General features: G+C 37.4%; 1 protein-coding gene across 3 annotated transcripts in view; it reads right to left on the bottom strand.

Annotated features, from left to right (window-relative positions):
- Positions 1-22,595, bottom strand: part of CDKAL1 (CDK5 regulatory subunit associated protein 1 like 1) — a 315,678-nt gene that overhangs the window by 113,462 nt on the left and 179,621 nt on the right. For all 3 annotated transcript variants that reach the window (XM_015854755.2, XM_015854757.2, XM_032442509.1), the window contains 2 exons: positions 18,941-19,107; positions 2,857-3,002 (listed from right to left, as the gene is read on the bottom strand). In XM_015854755.2, coding sequence (XP_015710241.1) covers positions 2,857-3,002; positions 18,941-19,107 — 313 coding nt within the window. The remainder of the gene's footprint in view (positions 1-2,856; positions 3,003-18,940; positions 19,108-22,595) is intronic.

Genomic DNA, 22,595 nt, shown 5'->3' with positions numbered 1-22,595 from the left:
GAGAGTTTAAACAGAAAAATTGTTTTTGTGAACTCAAGCTTCTCTACAAAGTATTCTGTGCTTGGTGGGTTATGAGCAAATCCCCAACGCTGGAAGAAGATATCTCTGCAATCAACTCTTAGCTCTCAGAGGAAGGAAAACATTCTGTTGTTTTCTCTGGGAGCAAGAAAGCCCCTCCATTCTTTGTCTGGTGGGGCAAAGATAGATTCAGGAGTCCCTAATGTCTTTGAGGCTCCAAAGACTATATAGTTCATCTATTTTCTTCTTTCCTTCTTTTTCAGTAGCCTTATTTCATGTTTATTTCCTTCGATAACTGAAATCAAGTTATTAAGCACTTAACTGATAATCATGTTATTCCTCAGGGTGTGGCCTTACTTCTTCAGCCGGTCAGCCTGTGGAATTATTGGTTTAATAGAGGTTTAAGGGAAGATACTATCAGGGTAGATGTCACGTTTTAGAAACAAAGGTGCCATTTGGAATCTACCGATAAGACCCTGTATGCCTTGTGTAGAAAATTTCCAAGATGAATTTATGACCCTAGGAATAGGGAAAGGAGATACAGGGTGTTCTGTTTTATTTTTCATTTTTTGACAAATAGAAGATGGAAATAATCCCTTTTGGCGATTAAAGCAGTACAAGCACACATTTAATTTTAACTATTTTGGCTGCAAGCTCTGGAGCTGTCTGCAGCAATGTTAAGTCCTGGCCATCTTTGTGCTGAGACCTTTAGGGGAATATCTATATGGAATGTAAGGCAGCTGGCTGCTGCCATAGGAGGAGAGACCACAAATGAAGACACAATGCTCTCAAGCACAAAAAACAAAATGTATTTGGTTTACAGATGGGTGCATGTTCAAATATCCAAATCATTTTCTCCTCCTTCCATTTTAGTATTCAGAGTCTGTTTTCTAACAGGAGATACCAGATAATTTGGTATTTTCCTAATGAGCGGGATAAACAAAGTTTACTATTATTCAAAAAAAAAAAAAAAAAAAGACATCAAAAAAGTATTTTTTTTCCCTTGTAAAGTTTACTACAAAAAGCCTGTGGAAAAAAAGACATATGTCATACATTTCTTTATGTTCAATGACCAGCTGTTTTAAATTTGGATATTAAGTAATTCACTGTTTTCTGTGTGCAAGTGCAGAATGATATAATAAATTCCCATATGCCCTAACATGTGCCAGCTATAATAGGTTATCGAAAATCCAGCTGCTGTTACAATAATAGCTGCCAATGTTAGAACTACTGAAGAGAATAATGAATCTGCTTCAAGTCAACTAAGACATAAACTGACTGGTTTCTCACTTACAATGCATGGGAATACAATACAAATGTTAATTAAAGAGGAAATTGACCAAAAGCCACATGAAGAATAACGTGCATTGTCTAGGGTGGAAAAAGAATGTCCAATAAATATGGAAATATAATAAATACAGAACCCATATTTTCATAAGTAGCTCCATTTCAGTCCCTTATCCTAAACCACAGAATTGCTTGAGTTGGAAGGGACTTCAAGCATCATGAAGTTCCAACCCCACTACCACAGGCAGGGTTGCCAGCATATCACATCAAGTGCTAGATTAGATTGCCCAGGGCCTCATACAGCCTGGTCTTAAACACCTCCAGGGATGGAGGATGTACAGAAAACAGCATATGTATATTCATATAAATATACAGGAACATCCCATAAATTACACAAATTTTGCAAAATACACTGTTCCATTGTGATATGTAAGAAGGAAAAGCAAACTAAATTCCCATGCAGCTATTAACGTATCTAGATTGATGAATTTTTCAGTGATAGTGAAAAATTGATTATAAATACGATTATGAGAAAACAATTATGTTACGTGCAAGGATTTTAATGTTATTTTAGATTTAAATGCACAACTTCCCCTTTAAATGATTAAAATAAACACACACAAACTAAGATTGAAAGAGAGGAACCAAACAAATGGCTATAAGACTATCACAGGTAAATGTAGCTCCTGTCTTCAAGTTGGAATAAGCAAATTATTACACACCGATTTCTTTAAAATAATTGTTCTTCGGTGGCGCAGTGGTTAAAGATGCCGCCTTGCAACACTGGGGCCCGGAGTTCGAATCCCCCCTGTGGCGCAAGTGGTAGAATTGCCGCTCTGCTACACAGAGGCTCGAATTCCGGGGGCTGGACTCGAAGATCTCTAAGGTCCCTTCCAACCCGCACGAAACTATGAAACTATGAAACTATGAAAAGATAATTTTTAAATCATCCCATAAATCATAAATTCCATAAGCAAGATGAAAGTGTTGCTATATTGATGTAAATGTACACCAGCTAAAGGATGTAAAATATTTATTTAAAAAATAAAACAACTAATTCATATTAGCTGGAGTTGGATCATGCCCATTATACAAAGCAGGCAACGCTCAAAAGCCACATTAAATAAGACTTCAATAGTTTTAACTTCAAGCAGTCTACACATACTTCCTGAATAATAATAATAATAATAATAATAATAATAATAATAATAATAATAATAATAATAATAATAATAATAATAATAAAATCTAAGAATGTATTATTTGGAAAAGATTAGAAATTCATTGACAAATTAAAAGCATGCCGTGCAGACATTTAAGATTCTTAAGCAAAGAAGCAATCCACATAAAGGGGCTCACAAAAAATCAGAGATTTAAGAAGCTTAAAGAAGCTCATTCATTTTCATACCTCACTAAAGAAGATGCAAGTAACTGATTTCAGTCACATGTTCCTGGTGTTGCAATAAATCAAACCAAACCAACCCACCAACCACTACCAAAAGACAACAACCCCGAACTACTGTTATTTTCCTAAAATATTAATAGACTTACTTTTCTTTAAGGAAATCCACTACTCGTCTGAAGTCTGCCACGCAGTATTCTCTTCTCATGTCCATGAGCACACTGTCAGAGGCTGACTGGACTGGTATATGCAGAAAAGCATACACTCTCGGATGATTGAGAATCTTTGCCATTTCCTAACAGTTATTCAAAAAGAAAGGGAAAAAAAACAAAACAACAAAAGCTTTCAAGTATTCTGAAACTGACACATAAACCCCTTACATGGTAAATACTAGCAGTAATACTTCTGAAACCTAACAGCACTAAGTTGCAGTGGCCCAGCTGGAGCGAGTAGGGACAGGTGAAAACATCTGGAAGCAATTTTGTTTTAAAAGAAAGAACGTGGCTATGGGATTGTATTTCCTTTGAGATAGGCCTGATATTCCCTAAGTAGTATCAGTAATTCATTTAAGAGAAAAATTTAGAAGAAAATTACTGCTAAAGTCAGTGCTTTCAAACAGGGGCTGTTTTCAATTTCAGAAGATTGCAAGATTTAACTGCTTTTCTTGTCAGAGTCAAAAGAGTTCTCTATACCAATACCTGAATGCCTCTAATAGGATACTGGCAATTTGCTAATTGAAGTACATCTGATTGTTTGCAAGCCTGCTCCAAAACTAGTCTGAAATCTCTTAACTGTGTTATTACAGACGTGGGAGTTAAAAGCATTTGGGTATAGAAAGGATAGAACTCATCAGGGGGCTGCTAAAAGCAAAGGAATGGCTTGAAGAGAGGTACAGAATGTAATACATCGTGTACGAAATGACAAATACAAAACAAATAAAAGGTATAAAGAATATGCCAGCAAGCCTTAAAACCAAACCCAAACCTAACCCCAGACAGACAGCTGGTATGGTGATGGAACGTTAGGTGGGGAACAGAACGCTGCAGAAATCTTTCTTTCATTTTAACTATTCACAAAATTAAGGACATAAGTCTAGCAAGAAAGTTTAATTATTTTAAATTCTGAGATAGAGCAGCATCTGAACAGTGAGCAATGTTGTAAAATATAGCCTGCTAATTTTTACCCTGCAAAATAACAAGTGAACTTCGAACACCAGAAAAAAACATTATTATGCATGTAATAAAGAAGCAAGCTTTCATTAAAGGCTTTCACTTTCCTCCTGTGCAGTAGGTATGCAGGATGCAGCCTGAGGTCAAGCGCTGCTCTGCCTGCTCCCATGCCATGTGTGTTCAGCATAGTCCAGCCAGGCTCACTCAGACCATTTCTCCTTTCTTTGACAGCACAGATGTTCTGTATAATAACAAATACTGCTGCCAGGTTTAGTTGTTAAATTGCAAGTATTTACAAATTCTTTCCAGGTCATTAATCAGCAATACAGCCATGCACCTAGCCTTTTCTTCAGTATTGATATAAGGTTGGCCTAAATTGTTCAAAGAGAAAGTAAGCACCCTTGTGCCTTTTCTCCTTCAGGTACCTTCCTCTTAAAAGCACTGATTTTTAGAGCATAAACAACAACTCACTCAACACATGCCTTTCATTTGACAAACACGCGTACAAAACCTAAAAACTCTAGAATCACTTTCAGAAAGCTGCTTTGAGGGTTTCTGCTTAACATCTCAGAATCACAGAATTGTAGGGGTTGGAAGGGACCTCTAGAGATCATCAAGTCCAACCCCCCTGCCAAAGCAGGCTCCCTACACCATGTCACACAGGTAGGCGTCCAGGCGGGTCTTGAATATCTCCAGAGAAGGAGACTCCACTACCTCCCTGGGCAGCCTGTTCCAGTGCTCCATCACCCTCACCGTAAAGAAGTTCTTCCACACATTCGTGTGGAACTTCCTATGCTGTAGTTTCATCCCATTACCCCTAGGTCCTGTCCCCACGCACTACTGAAAAGAGACCAGATCCTATTACAGAAGTGCTTACACGAAGCGGCTGCATTATTCAGAGGAATGCCTACTCTAGCCCAGATATGTAAACTAAATACTGAAGTAAAACTTACATGGATAGTAGAGGGTGCATGATTTCATATGGAGTAAAGGTGTGTGCAGCTGGTTCTCAGTGGAAGCCAGAGGTGAAGAACTGGCCAGCGTGCATCCATACAGATTTATGCAACTAATTTAAGGGAACCGTTTGCTTTTGTCCTTAATATTAGACATTCAGCTAGAATACATGGCTCAAATAAAACAGCACAGACCAAATTTTGTAAAACAATATCACAAAACAAAAAACTTTTCTTTAGGCTTATTTAAGCTTTAGAAAATTCTATAAAAGTTAATAAATAGCTTTCAACCAGTCATCTGATTTTTATTTATTTATTTTTTTTTTGCTTATCAGTAGTATGTTTCTAAAATACCAGGAACAGCAGAAGGACTGGAATCAAGTTACCTATCACACCACTACTGCTTGACTCTCACTTCAAAACACTTCACTTGATCTTCAAAAACACATTCAAGATGCAAGAAAACAGTGAAATTCGAATTTCATAACATGTTCCTGAATCTGCTAAGTACATAAAAGTAACTCCACAACGTAGAATTAAGTCTCACTCCTCTCAAATTTGGCATACTCTGAGTAACAGCCTCTCTATCACACAATTCACTTCATGAATTCTTTTCAAGAATAATCAGCTACATAGGATTTCTAGCTACAAAAGCATTATTATATCTCAGCTTTTGTAAGGCTGGGGGTTATTTGATAGGAAAGCAATGGACACCTATCCCAAATAAGGTTAGGGAATATTATACTTAAAAATCTAAGAATTTGTTCTTTTTCTTCTTGTTTCTCTGCATTCATACTAAACAATACATTTATTTTTTTAAACTTAAAACACTGATTTTTTTTTTTTTCTATGACAGTAGCAGCTTTTATGCTGCTGCAAAACTAGCAACACACTGTAGGACAGCAGGAAGCAAAAGAGCATAAGTTACTTGGATTTACCTATTAAGACTGCTTTCATTGAAAATCAGTTCACTTGGTTCTGTACTAATGTCCAGCACATAAAACGTCAAGCATTAATAGCAGAAAATTTCAACAGTAACTCCAAGTCCCTGTACACACCAAACATGTAAAAATCCTATAAGTAATAGATGTTACATATCCAAGAACCCTCATACAGTTTAGTTACTATGGTCACAGGTTTTAAGCACATTCTGGATCAAAAAACTTTTTCTACACAATAGAAGACTGTAAATGTCTTCCTATTGAACCTACAGCTACACAAACACACACTACAAGTACTTTAAGCAATGATGTTCTATTGAGTGTGTTCCTGTATTTTCAGGCATAGAACTGAGTTAAAGGCCCCACTGATAAACTAGTTATCCAATAACAGAACTATTAACTTGGTAGATTCAGCAGTGTACAAACTGAACAGACGAAAGACAGAAATACCTGATGAGACACACTGTGCGCTTCTCATTCCCTTTCTAAGTGACGCTACTGCTTGTCCCTTAAGTTATCAGTTGTAACAAGAGACTCAGAATGAGCGGTTTGAGATATCTGAATAAACCAATCTTCCAAATTTCTTAAGCACTCAGTTATAAATGAATCATTGTACCCCAAAACTGTAAGGTAAGTTCATTCTAATCTTAACATTTATCCTCCCTACACCTATAATTACACTACGGTGGTTTCCAATAGAATATGATTAAATACCGTTATGTGTTGGACAGTCACATTCAGTGAATCCTGACAGATTTTCCCGCACCACAGATTATACACAGAATACTAGATTTCATCACTTTGTAAAACTATTAGTTAATATTCCAGGGAGAGCTTGAAGGACATCATGCATAATTGCACTTTATGGTGTCTCAACATTCTACACTTAACATCTGTTTCCTGTTGTTACACATACGCATTTTTCAAGTAAAGTGTTTCGCATTACTAGATACAATTACATACTTCAGCTAGTAGGAAAAAATGCAATACTTTATTTCCATCTGGAAACAATAAGGGAAAGACTTTTTGAAATCATAAGACTGTGAAAGAAAATTTTCTGTCTTTTTTCATGACTGAAGCAGCTGATCGCCTTGCACCTTTCCCTTCCCCTTCCCCCAGTGGAATCTACTACTACCTACACGGAGACATTTCATGCAGGAAAATAACAATAAAAATAATAAAGTATTACAATTTAGTTTAAGCTGACTTGAGAAAAAGCTGCCTAGATTTGGATTCTAACAACGTGTGTGAGAGATCCTGTGGGATACTGATCATGTAGGAAATAATTTTTATTCCAGTTCTTAGCAGCTGGAAACATCTGAACACAAGGCCAGAAAGGTTTTCATCTAGTCACTGTATTTCATCCCAGCATCTACAATATAAGAACCATCTCACCAGAAAGTCAGTCCTGATGTTTGTAATGACACCACACAAAACTACAGAGAATCAGAGCCAATAAATGTCAATATCCATGCATCTACATGTCACTCTCCCCCAAAGCAGGCAGAAGTCCAGTGTTTGAATACTGCCTCATGTTCAAGTTACAGTGGTATGAGCAACTTGCTTTCTAAAAAAAAAAAAAAAACAAAACAAAACAAAAAAAAAACAAACAAAAAAAAACCCAAAAAACCCACATTCTCTGCCAAATGTGAAGTCCAATAAAACGTTCATCCATATGGAAACGTGACAAAATGGCACTCCCTCAAAACTCCTTTCCCTTGTGGCAGATGTTAGCGTGAGATGTGTGATGAGGGCTCTCTGCTGGCAGTTGCCACCCAGAAGCCCAGTGGTGCTACCCCCAGCACATTCTGGCCAAAAACCAAGTGACTGTGGTCCACTTCATAAATCCTCTACAGTGGAATCCAAAAACAAATGTGATCTAGTGACGAAGGCATAGCAGTGACAACACTGAATGAGAATGGACAGCCTGCAATGAATCTGAACTGGGAGCCCCTCATGCTTCCATTTTCATCTCCAAGGAATTGGACTGTGAAAATCCAAGAATATACAGAATGTATGACACACCTCCCCAGGGAAGTTTTTTGGAATGCAATGAAGGGACATAAGGAAGCTGAATGCTGGACAAGCTGAGTGGCAGCCTCTGTCCCAGGTAATGACATGACATACATGGCCAGTCTAAACGGCCTGCAAGGATAAATGATTACTATTTCACACAGGTCCAACTGATGGAACTTGAACCTTAACATCAAATCTTTGGGTTGCAAGACAAAGAGCAAAAATTTGTTTTGCCTTACAAGAAAAATGCTGACAGCATTACCAAACAAAGGATGGATATCAGTTTAGGCCACCCCCAGAAATGGAGATAAACTAGGCTACGAGACAAGACATGCTGATAGAAGTATTAGTGAGAGTCATTTGCTCTGCCCTATCTGTTGCCAGCTGTTCCTCTAGCTGCAGGATTTTTCTGCTGCTTCCAATCTCACAAAACAGAAAATCCTAACTAGTTAAGTAATTTCCCCTCCCCCCCCCCCCCACCCCCCGCCCCTGCCCCCTTGTGATTATTAAGCCTAATATCTTAAAAATCAAACTGAGCCAAAGCACATCCCTTCAAAAATCTGTTATATCTTCCTTTATCAAAAGGAAGGCTAAGAGGAGTTCTTGTAAAGAAGTGACATCCAGACAATAACATTAAGCAATACTGTATTTCACAGACCAACACTCCAGTCGAGGTCTGCTGAAAAGAAACTATTTGCAGAGGACCGTTTATGTATTTATCTAATAAAAACAGTAATTCTCAGCACAGATATCCAAACCTAGGTTCCTGAAATACCTATTGATAAGAAAATTGGCATCCCTGTCCTAACCTGCATTCCAGCATTAAAAAGGGACTGACTTTACATTGGGTTAAAATGAAGCACTTCTGCTTTACATAAGGCTGATTATTACTTGGCTTCTCTGAAACTGTGAGCCCAATTACAACACTAGAGTCTCCACACTTGTGACTCCAAAATCCAGTGAGAGACAGGCCTTACCATCATGACACCGATTTCTTCAAAGTATTGAGGATCTTCAGTTCCCACCTGAACTGATGCAAGGTGTTTGGTTGGAAACAAGCAGTAAACAAACAGTTCTGCCTTTAAAAAGATGGCAACTCTTGAAGCCATCAGTACAATCACAGAGAGACTTGCTGTAGCTTCAGAGGGCTGTTCGTCCACCTTCAGTAAACTGATTCACTTGAAGGTAAAAATGTACATTTAATTAACTGCTGGAGCAATGGCTTAATGACTTATAATCAGCCAACCAAATAGTTAACGTTAATTTCTTCTGAAATGATTAATTCTGATCTGTAAAAAAATACATACCTTTTTCATTTTCTCCAAGGTGCTCCCTAATTTCTCATCATTAAGCACTACACTAATGGAATATTTTCTTCCTAAGGTAAATTAATATTCCTCTTTGCAATATACATTAGAAACACACGAAGACATTCCCTAACAAGGTGATTTATTGCAGTAGCACAGTGCTGCATTAAATAACTTTCCCTCTCAATCATATGTTATGCTGTCTAACAAAACCTTGACAAACAGTTTAAATGTAAATAGAGGTACACACATACAATAAGTAAATAGGACTATTGCTCTAACTTTTTGTCTTCAGAACCCTGCATCAGGGACATGGATCACTAGTTACCTTGTCAACTTGTCAGACAAAAGAATTGATGGTTTCTGCTCAGAAGGAAGTCACAAAATGTATGGCACACCACATTGTAGCTCCAGTGCACCAAGACAGATCAGTATCAGGAAGCTTTCCTGTTGTTTCCCTCTACTCAATATGATCGTGTGCAATGCCTCAAAAAACACCTATTTACTAGGTAGCAAAAGAAAAGGAACTTTACCAGTGAAAAGAAAATAATGGAAGGTTATAATCAGAACCCAAACTTCTAGGCAACTACTATCAGCTTCTTTCTTCCATAGATACCAAACTAGTTGATTTAAATTTCATGGCAAAATAATACCAAACATTCAAAGCTATAATGGAAAGACTGATACTGTAGAATTTAAGTTCTTCTGAATCTCATCCTCATTTAACATAACTAATATCATTTAGAGACTAGGTAGAAGGGATTTTATTTCCTCAACTCAGAATAGCAGAGAAACACAAAACCAACAGCCTCATGTAGTTTTATTCCAAATTTCTAGAATACATTTCCTTTTCTGCATTTTTAAATTCAAGAAGAATTGTTTCAAAAAGAAAAAAAAAGAAAAAAAAGAAAAAAAAAGGAAAAAAAAATCAAACTTTTTAAAAAAAATGCCGAAGCCTAATAAAGCAAGCAGTCTTGGTTTTCAGAGTAAGAACAAATACTAAGAGAATATGGTACAATTTGCTGTGAGCTACATTTTTGGCATCAATTTCTACCCTAATGCCCTAAAATGTATGGTAACAGCTAAAATTCTCATTTCATACACATAATATCTGGTCTTTGAACAAACAGGTCCATTAATGGTGATTTTGATTTTCTGCTGGTAATCCATCTGAAATAAAACTCAGCTCCAAAGGTATACTACAAAGTAATTGACAGACACGTGATGCTCAGCCCAAAACAGAGGATCTCTCTGTATTTGAGTCTTCTTCATTTTTAATGCTATCTAAAATTGAAGACAAACATTTGGATGAACAAATCTTTCCTAATGTACAGCTAATATTTATAGTTTTAACTGGTCAAAAGCAGTGTTACTTAATGTTAACCCCTTTCACCAACATGAATTTTTATGCACAAATTATTAAATCCAGCAAAGCATTAGCAGCACACATAACATCACCAGTTTTCACAGAATCACAGAATTGTAGGGGTTGGAAGGGACCTCTAGAGATCATCAAGTCCAACCCCCCTGCCAAAGCAGGTTCCCTACACCACATCGCACAGGTAGGCGTCCAGGTGGGTCTTGAATATCTCCAGAGAAGGAGACTCCACCACCACCCTGGGCAGCCTCTTCCAGTGCTCCGTCACCCTCACTGTAAAGAAGTTCTTCCGCACATTCGTGTGGAACTTCTATGCTGTAGTTTCATCCCATTACCCCTAGTCCGCACTACGGAAAAGAGACCAGCCTCGCCACTATGGCCCCCACACCTCAGGTATTTATAAACCTGGATCAAATCCCCTCTCAGCCAGTTTTGATGGAGAAGTGAATCTTGCATAAGTAAAGCAGTTCTTTCTGCCACGTTTTTCAAAGCATTTTTTTTCCAGTAACGTTATGAAGAGCAGCTTCATTCCCATCACCACAAATGCTCCTTTCTACACTATCTTAAAGCAAACTTCTATTGTTTATCAAAGTTCCCGATTAAATATTTCATGAAGACTTTAAAAGCACTCAAGATTTACAAATACGACATAAAAACTTCAACAAGATTAAGATGGGTTCTTGCCTGACATTTATTAAGCCAAATCATTCTACCAGTTTACAACAAACACATCACCACTCATTTGTTTCCATTAGTAGCTGCTGAGTCTGAGATCTTAAAACTTTAGATTAGACAAAATGGTGCAACTTAACTCAAAGTACAGCAGAGATTATTCATTCCTTTCCTAATCTCACATTATTCAAAAGCACATTAATTCTGCAGTGAATTCATCACTGAAACAGTTACATTACACCGGGCTTTAGGAAGTAATTTCAAGAAAATAAACTATATTTGGAAACTCCAGAGATAAAGAGCAATCTGGAATACATAAGTTAAACAAAGATGTACACATAGCCTCTGTAAGACAAATAAGTATTTATCAGTTTAACAAAGGAGGCTATAGGACAGCTTTTTTACCCTCCTTTCTCAGAAGCCCAGATGCAATTACTCTGCTCCCCCTTCACTTTATAGCTTAGATTTCTTTCAGTTTACTGCCAGCAAAACAAACACGGATTACACATAGACAACCACGTAATCACAGCAAGGGACAGTTGCATGGCCCACCAACTACAAAACACTACAAAATACATGGCAGTAAGATGTCAGAGACTTAACTATTCATTTATTTAAATGTATGCCACAGTTTTCATTTTTTCCTAGTCAAATCGATCTATTTTAATTGGTGCTTTCAAAGGCAAAAATCTATAAAAATAACAAAAATACAAGAAACATGACAAATACACACCCTACAGGCCTTTAATTCCTGAAATCACGATGCCCTTTTATTTGCTGTTGAAGAATGTCTGTAAATGCATTTCAAACCTGCACTTTGGCTTTTTGAAAACTTCAGCTTAGATAAAACATTCAAAAATGTCTAGTGAACCCTTGGAGAACAAAAAAGAACAACATGGAGAAAAAGAAAAAGGATTCAGTAATTCTACTGTAATACATATCTATGTGCTGTGTCAGAATGTGCTTGAGGAAGCCAGCTGTATGGTATCAGCTTCAGTGAGGTTAACGAACATAAACACTGAGCTGACACGAAAAATCAAAGCAAAAGAGCAAAGAAATACTGCTGCTAGTCGGGGTACACTTGGTATTCCTTAAGCATCTGAAGACTCTGCCACCATGCAGACTCCATCTCAATGGCTGATGTATCACTAAATCGTTCTGAATTAATAACAGAGATAAAGTCCACAGATGGCATATGGTATACTTTGAGATAGACTCATTTTGACAGGTGACAAAGAAGACTACTCATCTCATTATGTGAAATTAAGCACTTATGGGAATGGCAGGTGTGAAGTGCCTCCTTTATGCAGATTTGGAAGCATCCCATCACTCACAGAAAGCACTGTAGTAAAATCATAGACAAATCTGGAAGCAGAGACGGCGTTAAATTTGCAAGGGAAGTAAGAAAAGGCTGAGATGAAAGCCCCTGCCCTCTCAATCTGGATGATCCACATTCCCTCCTAATATGACCAGAATCTCAGATACTGAATCAGAAGTTATTAAAACAAACAAACAAAAAAAAGAAACAACAAGGAAAAATAAAGTATATGTAAGACAAAAATCAGTCTCTAGCACTACTCCAACAAACATTAATTTCAACCAGCTATACATTTAGACCAGTTTTTTACTTTTTAGACTAACTCCTATTCACCTTTTATCTAATACTACTGTTTTAAGGGATTTTTCCTAACCCTCTTGCTTCATCCATCACTGTAGGTGGACATAAAACACTGTCTCACCAGAGGGTTAGTCAGTAACTCCATAACACGATAGTGGATAAATGCCTCGAGGTTATTTTTGAAGTGGGTTGTACAACCTTATACCAGTTTTGGTATGCACTGATACAAGAGGATGATAACAACTCCATCTGGCAGTCTGTGTACTTTAGCAGTAGCCCTGCACAAATACACATGGCTTACAGTACACAAAGGGTAACTCCACACCTGTGCACTTATTACAGGATTTGCAAGAATTATAAAGTAGCTCCTAATACTACCATTTTATAACTCTTCCAAGCTAAGACATATTTCCCTAACCAAAAGTCATGCCAATTTACTAAAATTTTATGCCACAAAAGTAAGATACCAAATTTTTCCCAATGTCAAGTGCCATCAGCACATTAGGTGATGGGAAATCTCAAAATCTTGGCTTGAGACCAAACTTAAAACAAGAAAGCTGCATGCTACATAATGCTTACATCAATCAGATGGCAAAGATTGAGAAAGCCCTCTGGGAAACAAAACACTGCCTCCTTAGGCACACCAAAGGAAGAAAATCAAGCACATCCTTGGCAGCTCAATTGCAAACTCCACCAAATTCCTTCTCACTGCCTTAGAACCACAGGCAAAAGAAACAATTTTGGGGTCTCAGTTCTTTCAATTGTTTTAAACACAGCAAATAACCCTCCACAATACCAAGAGATGTCATACAGAAGCCAGTATCATTGGTTGTATTCGCATTAATATTGTGGTTCAAAGCAGCTGTGAAATGCTGAAGTGAAATACCCAACCAACTCCTTCCCATCTATGGGCTTGTTCAGTCTATAGAGACATTTTTAGGTGTACAAACTGAACTAACTTCAGAGGAAACCTGAACAATACAATAAATATGCTCCAATCCCTCAGCAGGAAAAGAGGGATTCAAAACAATGTATTCGCTATTTGAGGAGGTCTGGAACATATATACATAAGGGCAGACGTTTAGTTGAGGGGAATAAATTTATTCTGAAGTAAAAACTAAAAATGCATATAAAGCAGATTCAATGACTTTTTTACTGCATTCTTAAATTTCTTGTTCTGCTACTTCTTAATATAAACACAAACATCAAATGCAGCTGAACAAAACATTAGAGAAAAAACTTCTGTATAAACACTACCCAAGGAAGTTCAACTCAAATAATAAAGGCCCTTTTTCTGATGATTGTGCTCACTATGCATTATATCAAAAATTTCTTAATATTTTGCACAACTGTAAAAAACTGCAAAGTTCCCCAAATGTTTTTCTTTGCAAACAACAAATTCCAACTGGAAAATATGTGATTGATGCTCATCGCAAAACTATCTATGCTACACAAATGTTTAAGTATAGAAGGAGCCAGTACCACCGTATTTACTCAATTAAAACCTAAAAGTACTAACTGGTATCTAAACAAACCTTCACAAGTATGACAATGAATTTCACAAGATAATGGCAAGCATCTTGTTATTTCATGAAACAATAAATGCCTTTGAGGACAAAGGTGCACTTCCCTGACTAATATCTGAAGACACTGGGTATGCTCAGTATTTTAAATCACAGAATCACCAAGGCTGGAAAAGACCTGTAGCATCATCTAGTTCAACCATCCCCCTACAATCAATATTGTCCCACTAAAACACGACTCTTCGTACAACATCTAAACATTTCTTAACACCTCATGTTCAAGGCACAGTGACTCAACCACCTACCCGGGAAGCCCATTCCAGTGCCTGACCACATTTTCAGAAAGGAAATTTTTCCTGATATCCAACCTGAACCTTCTCTGGTGCTACTTGAGGCTACCCCACCAGTCCTGTCACTTGTTACGCAGAAGAGGTCAACCCCCCACCTCACCACACCACAACCTCTCTTCAGGTAGTTGTAGAAAGCAATAGGTCTCCCCTAAGCCTCCTCTTCTCCAGACTTAACAATCCCTGCTCCCTCAGCCACTCCTCATAAGTCCTGTGCTCTGGACCTGTCACAGCCTCATTGCCCTTCTCTGGACACACTCCAGGGCCTCCATGTTTTTCTTGTAGTGAAGGGCTCAAAACTGAACACCATGCTTGATGTGTGGCCTCATCAGAGATAAGTACAGAGGGACAATCACCTCATATAAAACCTGAAATTGACTCCCTGACTTCACTCACCTTTAACTCCTCCTCTGCTCTAATCCTACTGCTCCTGGCCTAGGCAAAGCTGTCCTCTTCCTTCCCTCATGCCAGCCTCCAGCATCAGCCAAAGAATCAGCAGAGCTATTGTTAAGCAGCTTTTTTGCTGACTGCCTATCAGAACCAGAAGCAGAAGAAACACTCCTATGATAAGTCAGTCACATTTCTATTCTGCTTTTGTTTCCAAGGAACCCATAAATGAGTGCGGACACTACACAAATAAGTTGAGACCCAAAGGGCCACAACCCAGCCACAAACTTGGGCATACAGTGCTATGGAAACACTGTCATCAGCTTCAGCAGATCTCTAATCAAAACCCCATCAACTATATAGCTTTCAGGCAGACGATATCTAAGAATACGTTTATGAAATAATTTTCTTTTTTGGCATGGTGGTGAGAAATGAAGAGCTCATAATCACTTTTTCACACCTGCAAATAAATTTCCATCTCTAAATAGCTGTACAACTCTGTATTCATCTACACATCTCTGTTCTTTTGATTTACCGTCTCCTCCCATGCAGACAAGTGAAAGGCACAGGGAATATAGCAAAGAGTTCAAGAAACCTATAAATTACAAGCATACAATTAAGCAAGTGACCTGATGTTTTCAATTATCGGAGATTAAAATCCAGGGCTATTGGAAGGAAAATAGAAGGGAAATAGCGATATGTAAAATGTCTTAAAATTGACATTCAAGTGAAATAAAAAAGAAAAAAAAAAAAAAGGAAAAAAAAAAAGAAAAAAGCAGATCTAGTGATAATGGAATTCATACAACATTACAAATTAACATCTAAAATGTATAGAGTCTTTGAAAACTGGTAGTTTTAAAACACTTAAGAATGAGAGTGTTATTGGACAAAACAAAAGTCATACAAACTGTTAGTTTGGGAGGTTACAAGAATAAGAGAGACAAAGTTGGAAAAACATGTCACTGGGGGCTAAGATTCAATAAATTTGGTACAAATTGAATGTGAAGCAAAATTGTTGATTTAGCTGCATCTTTAACTCAGTCCAGATCTTAACATGAATTCATGTTTTTACACGACTGCTGCTATTTTATGCCACTTATCAGACATGTTCTTTAATAAAGTGAAATAAACCCTTGAACAGCAGATGCATACATACAGTTGTGCGCAAATGCTGCAAATTTCTAATTTCTAAAGAAGATGAATTGAATAAATGTTTCCCTTTTATTGGACACACACAATAAATAAATAAATTTTCCCATATGTATTTTTTCCCCTCAGAAAGCCAAGCACTACCTTAATTAGCAACACACTACCTACCAAATTAAAGCAAAGCAAATGTAGCACCTTTTTAAAACAGTTAATGGAAGATGTTTATAACCCATAAAATGGCTTGATAGCTTTCCTAGCAGATAACAGAGCTACATCTGGGTTTTATCCTAATCAACTGACATGAAGGCTAATGAACTTCTCATTTAATTCTTTTGTTTTTAAAATAAATCATAGTATTACTCTTTCCTCAACTGGAAACTTAAAAGCACATTCCCCATAAAAGGTTTATTTTGTCTGGTAAAAATGTATACAGGAGACTGCCCAACATTCCAGAGCGATCTTTCATAGATACATGCTCAGAAAAGGGGAGTGGACAGAAAAGCAGAAGGTAAAATAGCTTTTACAAATTCAGGTCGAAAAATTATCAGAATTATTTCACCAAGTTACAAGCTACAGAACTTTTAGGCATACATTGAAAACATCAATATGAGTAAAACACTCTCCAAAAATAATATATAGACTGGAAATAGTATGTAACTTAAGAGGACAAGCAACAGCAGATGTTGCTGTAGTACTAACAGTTAGTACTGTGTACACAAAATGCATGTTCTGCAAAGCAACGTCAAAAATGTACATTTTCAGGTCTTTCTGAATCCCCTTACATCCATTTTTAAAGAGATCTGAGTCCTTTCCTAACTGAAAGTAAGATCAAGGACAGTCCGAACTACTGCACTGTGTAGAAAAATGAGAAAACCAAAGGCTACAGACCATAAATCAAATAATTCACAGATTAGCGAAACACAGTAAGACCACTACTGACTGAAGGAATGTATCAGGGTTTCTCTGAAAGTAATGCCTCCTATTTCATTAAGTTGGCCCACAATATCAAAGGCAGACAGTGATATGGCAGCAGAGGTTGAATCTTCCTGACAATATTCTGTCACATTTTGTTGCCCTGTGACAGATGGTAGCAGAGGGGCAGTCTGACAAAACAGCATCTGACATGCAAGTGGGCATGAAGCAAAGGAGTACAGTTGAATTAATCCATGTGGAACACATTACACTGATTGACATTCATCAACACTTGCTGAATGTTGATAGAGACCAAACAGTGGATGTGAGCACAGTGAGGCAGTGGTGATGTGTTTCAGCAGTGGTGACAGCAACAACAGGTCACCTCTGCTGGAGCAGACTGTTATGAGTGCAGCATGCAGGCTCTTGCTCAAGGTAGGCAAAAATGCATAGCTAATGGTGGTGACTAGTGTTTTACAGGTGAGAATTTTGTCTATCAAACAGTGTTACTGTATCTGTTATTGTTTCCATCAAAATAAATAGGAAGTATTACTTCCATAGTGACCTATGTAAAACACCTTCTGCCTTGCCCAGCTTTTATCAAAATTAAGATGAATGTAGTGCACCTTAGCTGGGGAGGACAGTTGTTTTAATCAGTTGCTGGAAACAAGAAAAGAAAATCCCTCTGGGAGTACTCACAAGTTGTGCAGCAGGACAAAAGCAGCAGTCTATACCAAAACACTTTTTATAACATGAGTTAAAACGAAAACCAACACAGTGAAAATTAATAGCAGCCTTGTTTGCTTTTGCATAAAATGCTTTTTGAAGAACGCAAAGCTGTACAACCAAACAACTTCCTAAAGATTTTAATTCAGATTGTTTTTAAGGCTCTGTCTGACTGAAGTGCATGTTAAGCTAAAGAATAAAAGAAGAGACAAGAAGTTTCTCGGGAGTTCTCTGAAAACTGCATTCTTTAGCTCATGAAAAACCGTTCACTCCTACCAAGATAAGATTCCTTGCTTCAAATGGGAGAAGTACAGTATTAGTATTATAGCAGAAGAGGAAGTAGCTACAGCATTCAGATGAAAGATGTCAAAGACAGCATTTTTAAGAAGATCTCAATGCACCCTCTTAATTCTGTAATGTCTTAAGAAAAGCAGCACAGACAACAGTTATTCTGTCTGGATAGAACTGACACATAAGGCTACAAAATTTACTTTAAACAACCACCTTTGTTTCGGGACAGAATCTAACCAAACCAACCCATGTTTGAGACTAAGCTCTCTTTGTGCTTCACATATACAATACTCATTCAAATTCACATCGTTGTTCACATTGTTTCTGATCTGATTGAACTACTTTGTTGTTTTTCTTATGCAGACACATACTTAGAATTACCATTTTTTAAACATGGAAGCTCTCCATACACTCAGAATAGCATCTGACAAACAGATATGAATATCTTGTTTTGCAAGGCCTGCTTACAGTGTTTTTGGGAATATTCATCTGGGATGTAACAGGATGACAACTTTAATCCAAGAGTCCATTGCCTGCTAATGACATTTGCTTTAGTTCTTGAAAACAGAGGATAGGTACAGAAGCCGAGCATCACTATAATGAAACACAATAGGTCAGGGACCTCAGCAATATTATCATTTCAAAATGATTTGAATATCTTATTATCTAGATAACTTGCTGTGTCAGGTAAATGGCTTAACCCTATTAGTGCAATTCTATAAATTTACTTGCAGTCTGTAAATTTTTAAGCTACCACTTAAAATAAAATGCATTATATACAAGGTTCCACACTGACTCCATCAATAAATGTCTAGCGTATAAATAATTTTCTTTCCTTCCTTACCTCCAGATGCTCTAAAATATAGGGAGGATTTGTCATGCCAAGCCTCAGCATAGCTCCCTCAGGAATAGCTTCAACCAGCTTCCACAGAAGCGTAGGGAGGTCTGTGCCAATGTCTCTGCCATAAGCCCCTGTGTCTTCACTGGTCAGCCATATCTCACAAACACCCTCTGTGAATAAAAGATGAAGATAATTAACAGATCTGTTTTAGAGCTGTTTATTTTATCATACAGCTGCTCACTCTTTTTAATGCAGGATTTCACAAGGCCATTATGCATCCAGACTAGGTTTTCAATTGTAAGGGGGAGGGAAGGAAGGAAGGCTTATCCCATGGGTAGCAGTGGGTTATTAAGTTCATTTTATGAGCACAAGAGTGCTACAACAATGCTGTAAATTATCATTGCTGTGGAGTGATTAACATTCACAGCCAATGACTAATTCTGTGTTGCCTCTACATCAAGTCAGTCACGTCTAGTACTCTGCTCTATTTTTCAAACCTAATTCATTAAACATTGCAAGCAACATTACCCAAGCAAAGAGTTTGCACTAATGGTTGTTACTAGCAGTAAACTTATTAACTGGTAAGATTCCAATAAACAAAAACAGCTCTAAAGCATAATGACTAACAGTCCTCTTAGAATAACTGCTAAAATTCTTTCAATGAGAAAATACAATATATTAAGGTTGTATTTAAAAAGTTAGTCACCACTACCTGACTAAGTGAGAGTGTTGAAAAGCCTGTTTCCTGGCTGTTTATACTTTATTTTCCACCAGTCGGGGCCTTGGAAAGTAATATATTTGATTTGTATTGCAAAGAGCAGTGACCTCAAAAACTGAAATTTGGCAATAATATCCTTTTGCTTAAAGAGGGGAAATGTTGCACCACTCTTTAATGATGGCTGAAAGCAACAAGATTTCATGCAGCCACTTCCATCAGTCTTCCCAGCTCCCACCTTTTTAATAATACATTCATCTCCCTCCCCCTCGCTGCCCCAGAGCAAGAAATAAGCCATCGAAAATAGTCTGGGTAAGAGCAAGACTCCTGTGATTCCCAGTAAGAACAGATAGCATTAACTAACTGAGGGGCTGGATTTCTAATAAAAACAATGAACCAGTAAACAAAACCATCTGGAACACCACAATCACCCTTCAAAGCAATCATGAAGCATCAAAGCACTATCTGGACAAGTAGAGAAAGTATCATAAAATATGAATTTTTATAGTATGAAAATGTTTTTCAGATGAGGAAAATACAAAGAACTACAGAGAATCATGTCAAATAAAAAGAGATATTTTATCTCTTTAATCACAAATTTTACAATAACTGAAGCTTTCACCGTGGACAGCAGATGGATGATAAAGGTTGACAGCAGCTACATCAAGCAAAGATAATTCTGTTAAGATAGTTCTCACAGAGATTCCTTAATTACAACTGAAAACATTTACAAATTAAACGTAAACTAAGAAACTCACAACTTTAAGTTTTTAAGCTCTAAGAATAAGAAGAGACAGATGCATAGCTCTGGTCATGTAGGAGCCTAGTGGCAAGTACTGAAGCAGAGCCCTCTGGTTATCCAGCTTTCTATCACAGCTTCGCAGCCACATTTGAGCACGGCTGTCCAGTGCCTGATCAAATACACTGAACTTGCCTACACATACAGTCACACTGGGTTCCACTGTGGCTGTTGATCATTTTAGAAATGCATTCACAACAGACAGTACAATGTTATAAAACGTTTTCTGAGATTTGCTTGCCCTACATTTTCCAGAGTTACTGTAAAAAAACAAAACAAAACAAAAAAAAAAAACACAAGTGAATTATGGATCACCCACATCTGAGAAGTAAGTGCAACACAAATGATATAAACGATGGCTAACATCCTGTTGTATTTTTTATATCAGCTTCCAATAGCTATCATAACACTACAAAACAGTAATTCATTTGCTGTTTTTCTACTGAAATAGTGTAAATCTCACTTCTATGCTTTCATCTGGATAGGAATGGAAATTACATTCAGGTGGAAAACAACAGTGAAGTTTTAAAGTGAGGTGGGGACCATTAGCACCCTGGTGGGCTGAAGCTTCAAACCAACTCACGTGAAGAGGAAGCAGCTGTAATAGCATACCAGCAACAACAAAAATAACTGTCTCGTCTGTTCTCCTATCAGGGTGTTGAACAATAAGCAGTAGGAATAATTCATGCTGAGAGAGCCAAAGATGGAGTCTCAATATGAGGAGGAGGGGGAGAACACCTGTATTTTAGAGAGCTCCCTTCCCAATTTCAGGCTGACATAATGAATCTTCCCATTTTTAAAGATGCTGTATTTACAAAAAGAGTAAGTGAACTTCATGAACAACTACAGCAATGCGGGCTTGGTGGCAGATACTGCTGAGCTGTTTATTCTAGCCCTTTACATACTGAGTTTAGGAGTCTCAAACTGAGCAATCTATTGTTTTATCATAGATTCCCCAGTCTTCTTAATAATGGAAAAATCCCTTCCTTTTTCCACTCAGCCCTTTGCACTACAGCTGTACATAGAAAGCTATTCAAATCCAGTGTCTAATTGTATACAGCATTTTATTCCCCTTCTTCTGCAGTGAGGCTGACCAGCTCATACACCATTCTGTTATTTGATAATTTTGGTGCTAATAAAAGCAAGCTGATTTTGTAAACAAGAAAATTGATCCAGCCTGCAGAGTCTGGATGTGCAAACTGGGAGAGTTTGTTACATTATTAAGGTCAATTATCCTTATATTCAAGTAATTACATGTCTGTCTTTGGTCACAGTGCATAGTTTATTCCTCATTCTGCCATCACCACCCAGCACAAGAGTAACCTCAGCAGCTGGATCCCAATCTGCACTCTGCTGTAACTGGAGATGACTGAGAATGAAAAATGTTGGAAAACAAGATGTTTCCAAGTAAATACAGGAAGTTCTGAACCAACTCCTTCTCCAACATCTCATTATAAAAAATAATCATTGCAAATTATCTGAAACACATTTTAACTTAGTTTTTCTAGAGCAGTCTAAACAATCCCTATAAAAGAAGAAATCCTACAGTTGTGACTTTATATATGTTTCTGTTTTAGAGACAACTTGAAATGACTTATTTCTTTATTTTTAAAAATCTAGGCCTTTGTATTTCGTTTTATTACCACGACACTATTGAAAACACTTTTCAGCAGCAGCAGTTATTAATTTGAAGAGAAATCTACCACATCTGAAAAAATTTACTTCAATCTACAAAACTGTCAAAAGAATTTAAAATATCAGACACTAATCTTACTGAAATTCTTTTATTTGCTGGCCTACAGTTTAATTTCTATGCAGGCTGCTATGGTGGCAGATAACCAGTTCTGACCTTCTTGCTATTCCACGTACATTTAACAATATAATAAAGTCCTAGAATGGCATAGGTTGGAACAGACTTGAAAGATCATCCAGTTCCAATCATCCTGCCATGGATAGGGTTACCAACCAGTAGATCAGGTTGCCCTGGACTCCATCCAACCTGGTCTTGAATGCCTCCAGGGGTGAAGCATCCACAACTCCATTTCACAACCTCACCACCCTCTTAGTAAAACATTTTCTACCAAAATTAATCTGAATCTTCCATCTTTCAGATTAAGACCATTCCCCCTTGTCCAATCCCTATC

This window comes from Coturnix japonica, chromosome 2, assembly GCF_001577835.2.
Source record: "Coturnix japonica isolate 7356 chromosome 2, Coturnix japonica 2.1, whole genome shotgun sequence".
Classification (NCBI taxonomy): domain Eukaryota; kingdom Metazoa; phylum Chordata; class Aves; order Galliformes; family Phasianidae; genus Coturnix; species Coturnix japonica.
Note: the sequence above shows the minus strand (reverse complement) of the source record. Positions and strands in the feature narration are given on the sequence as shown.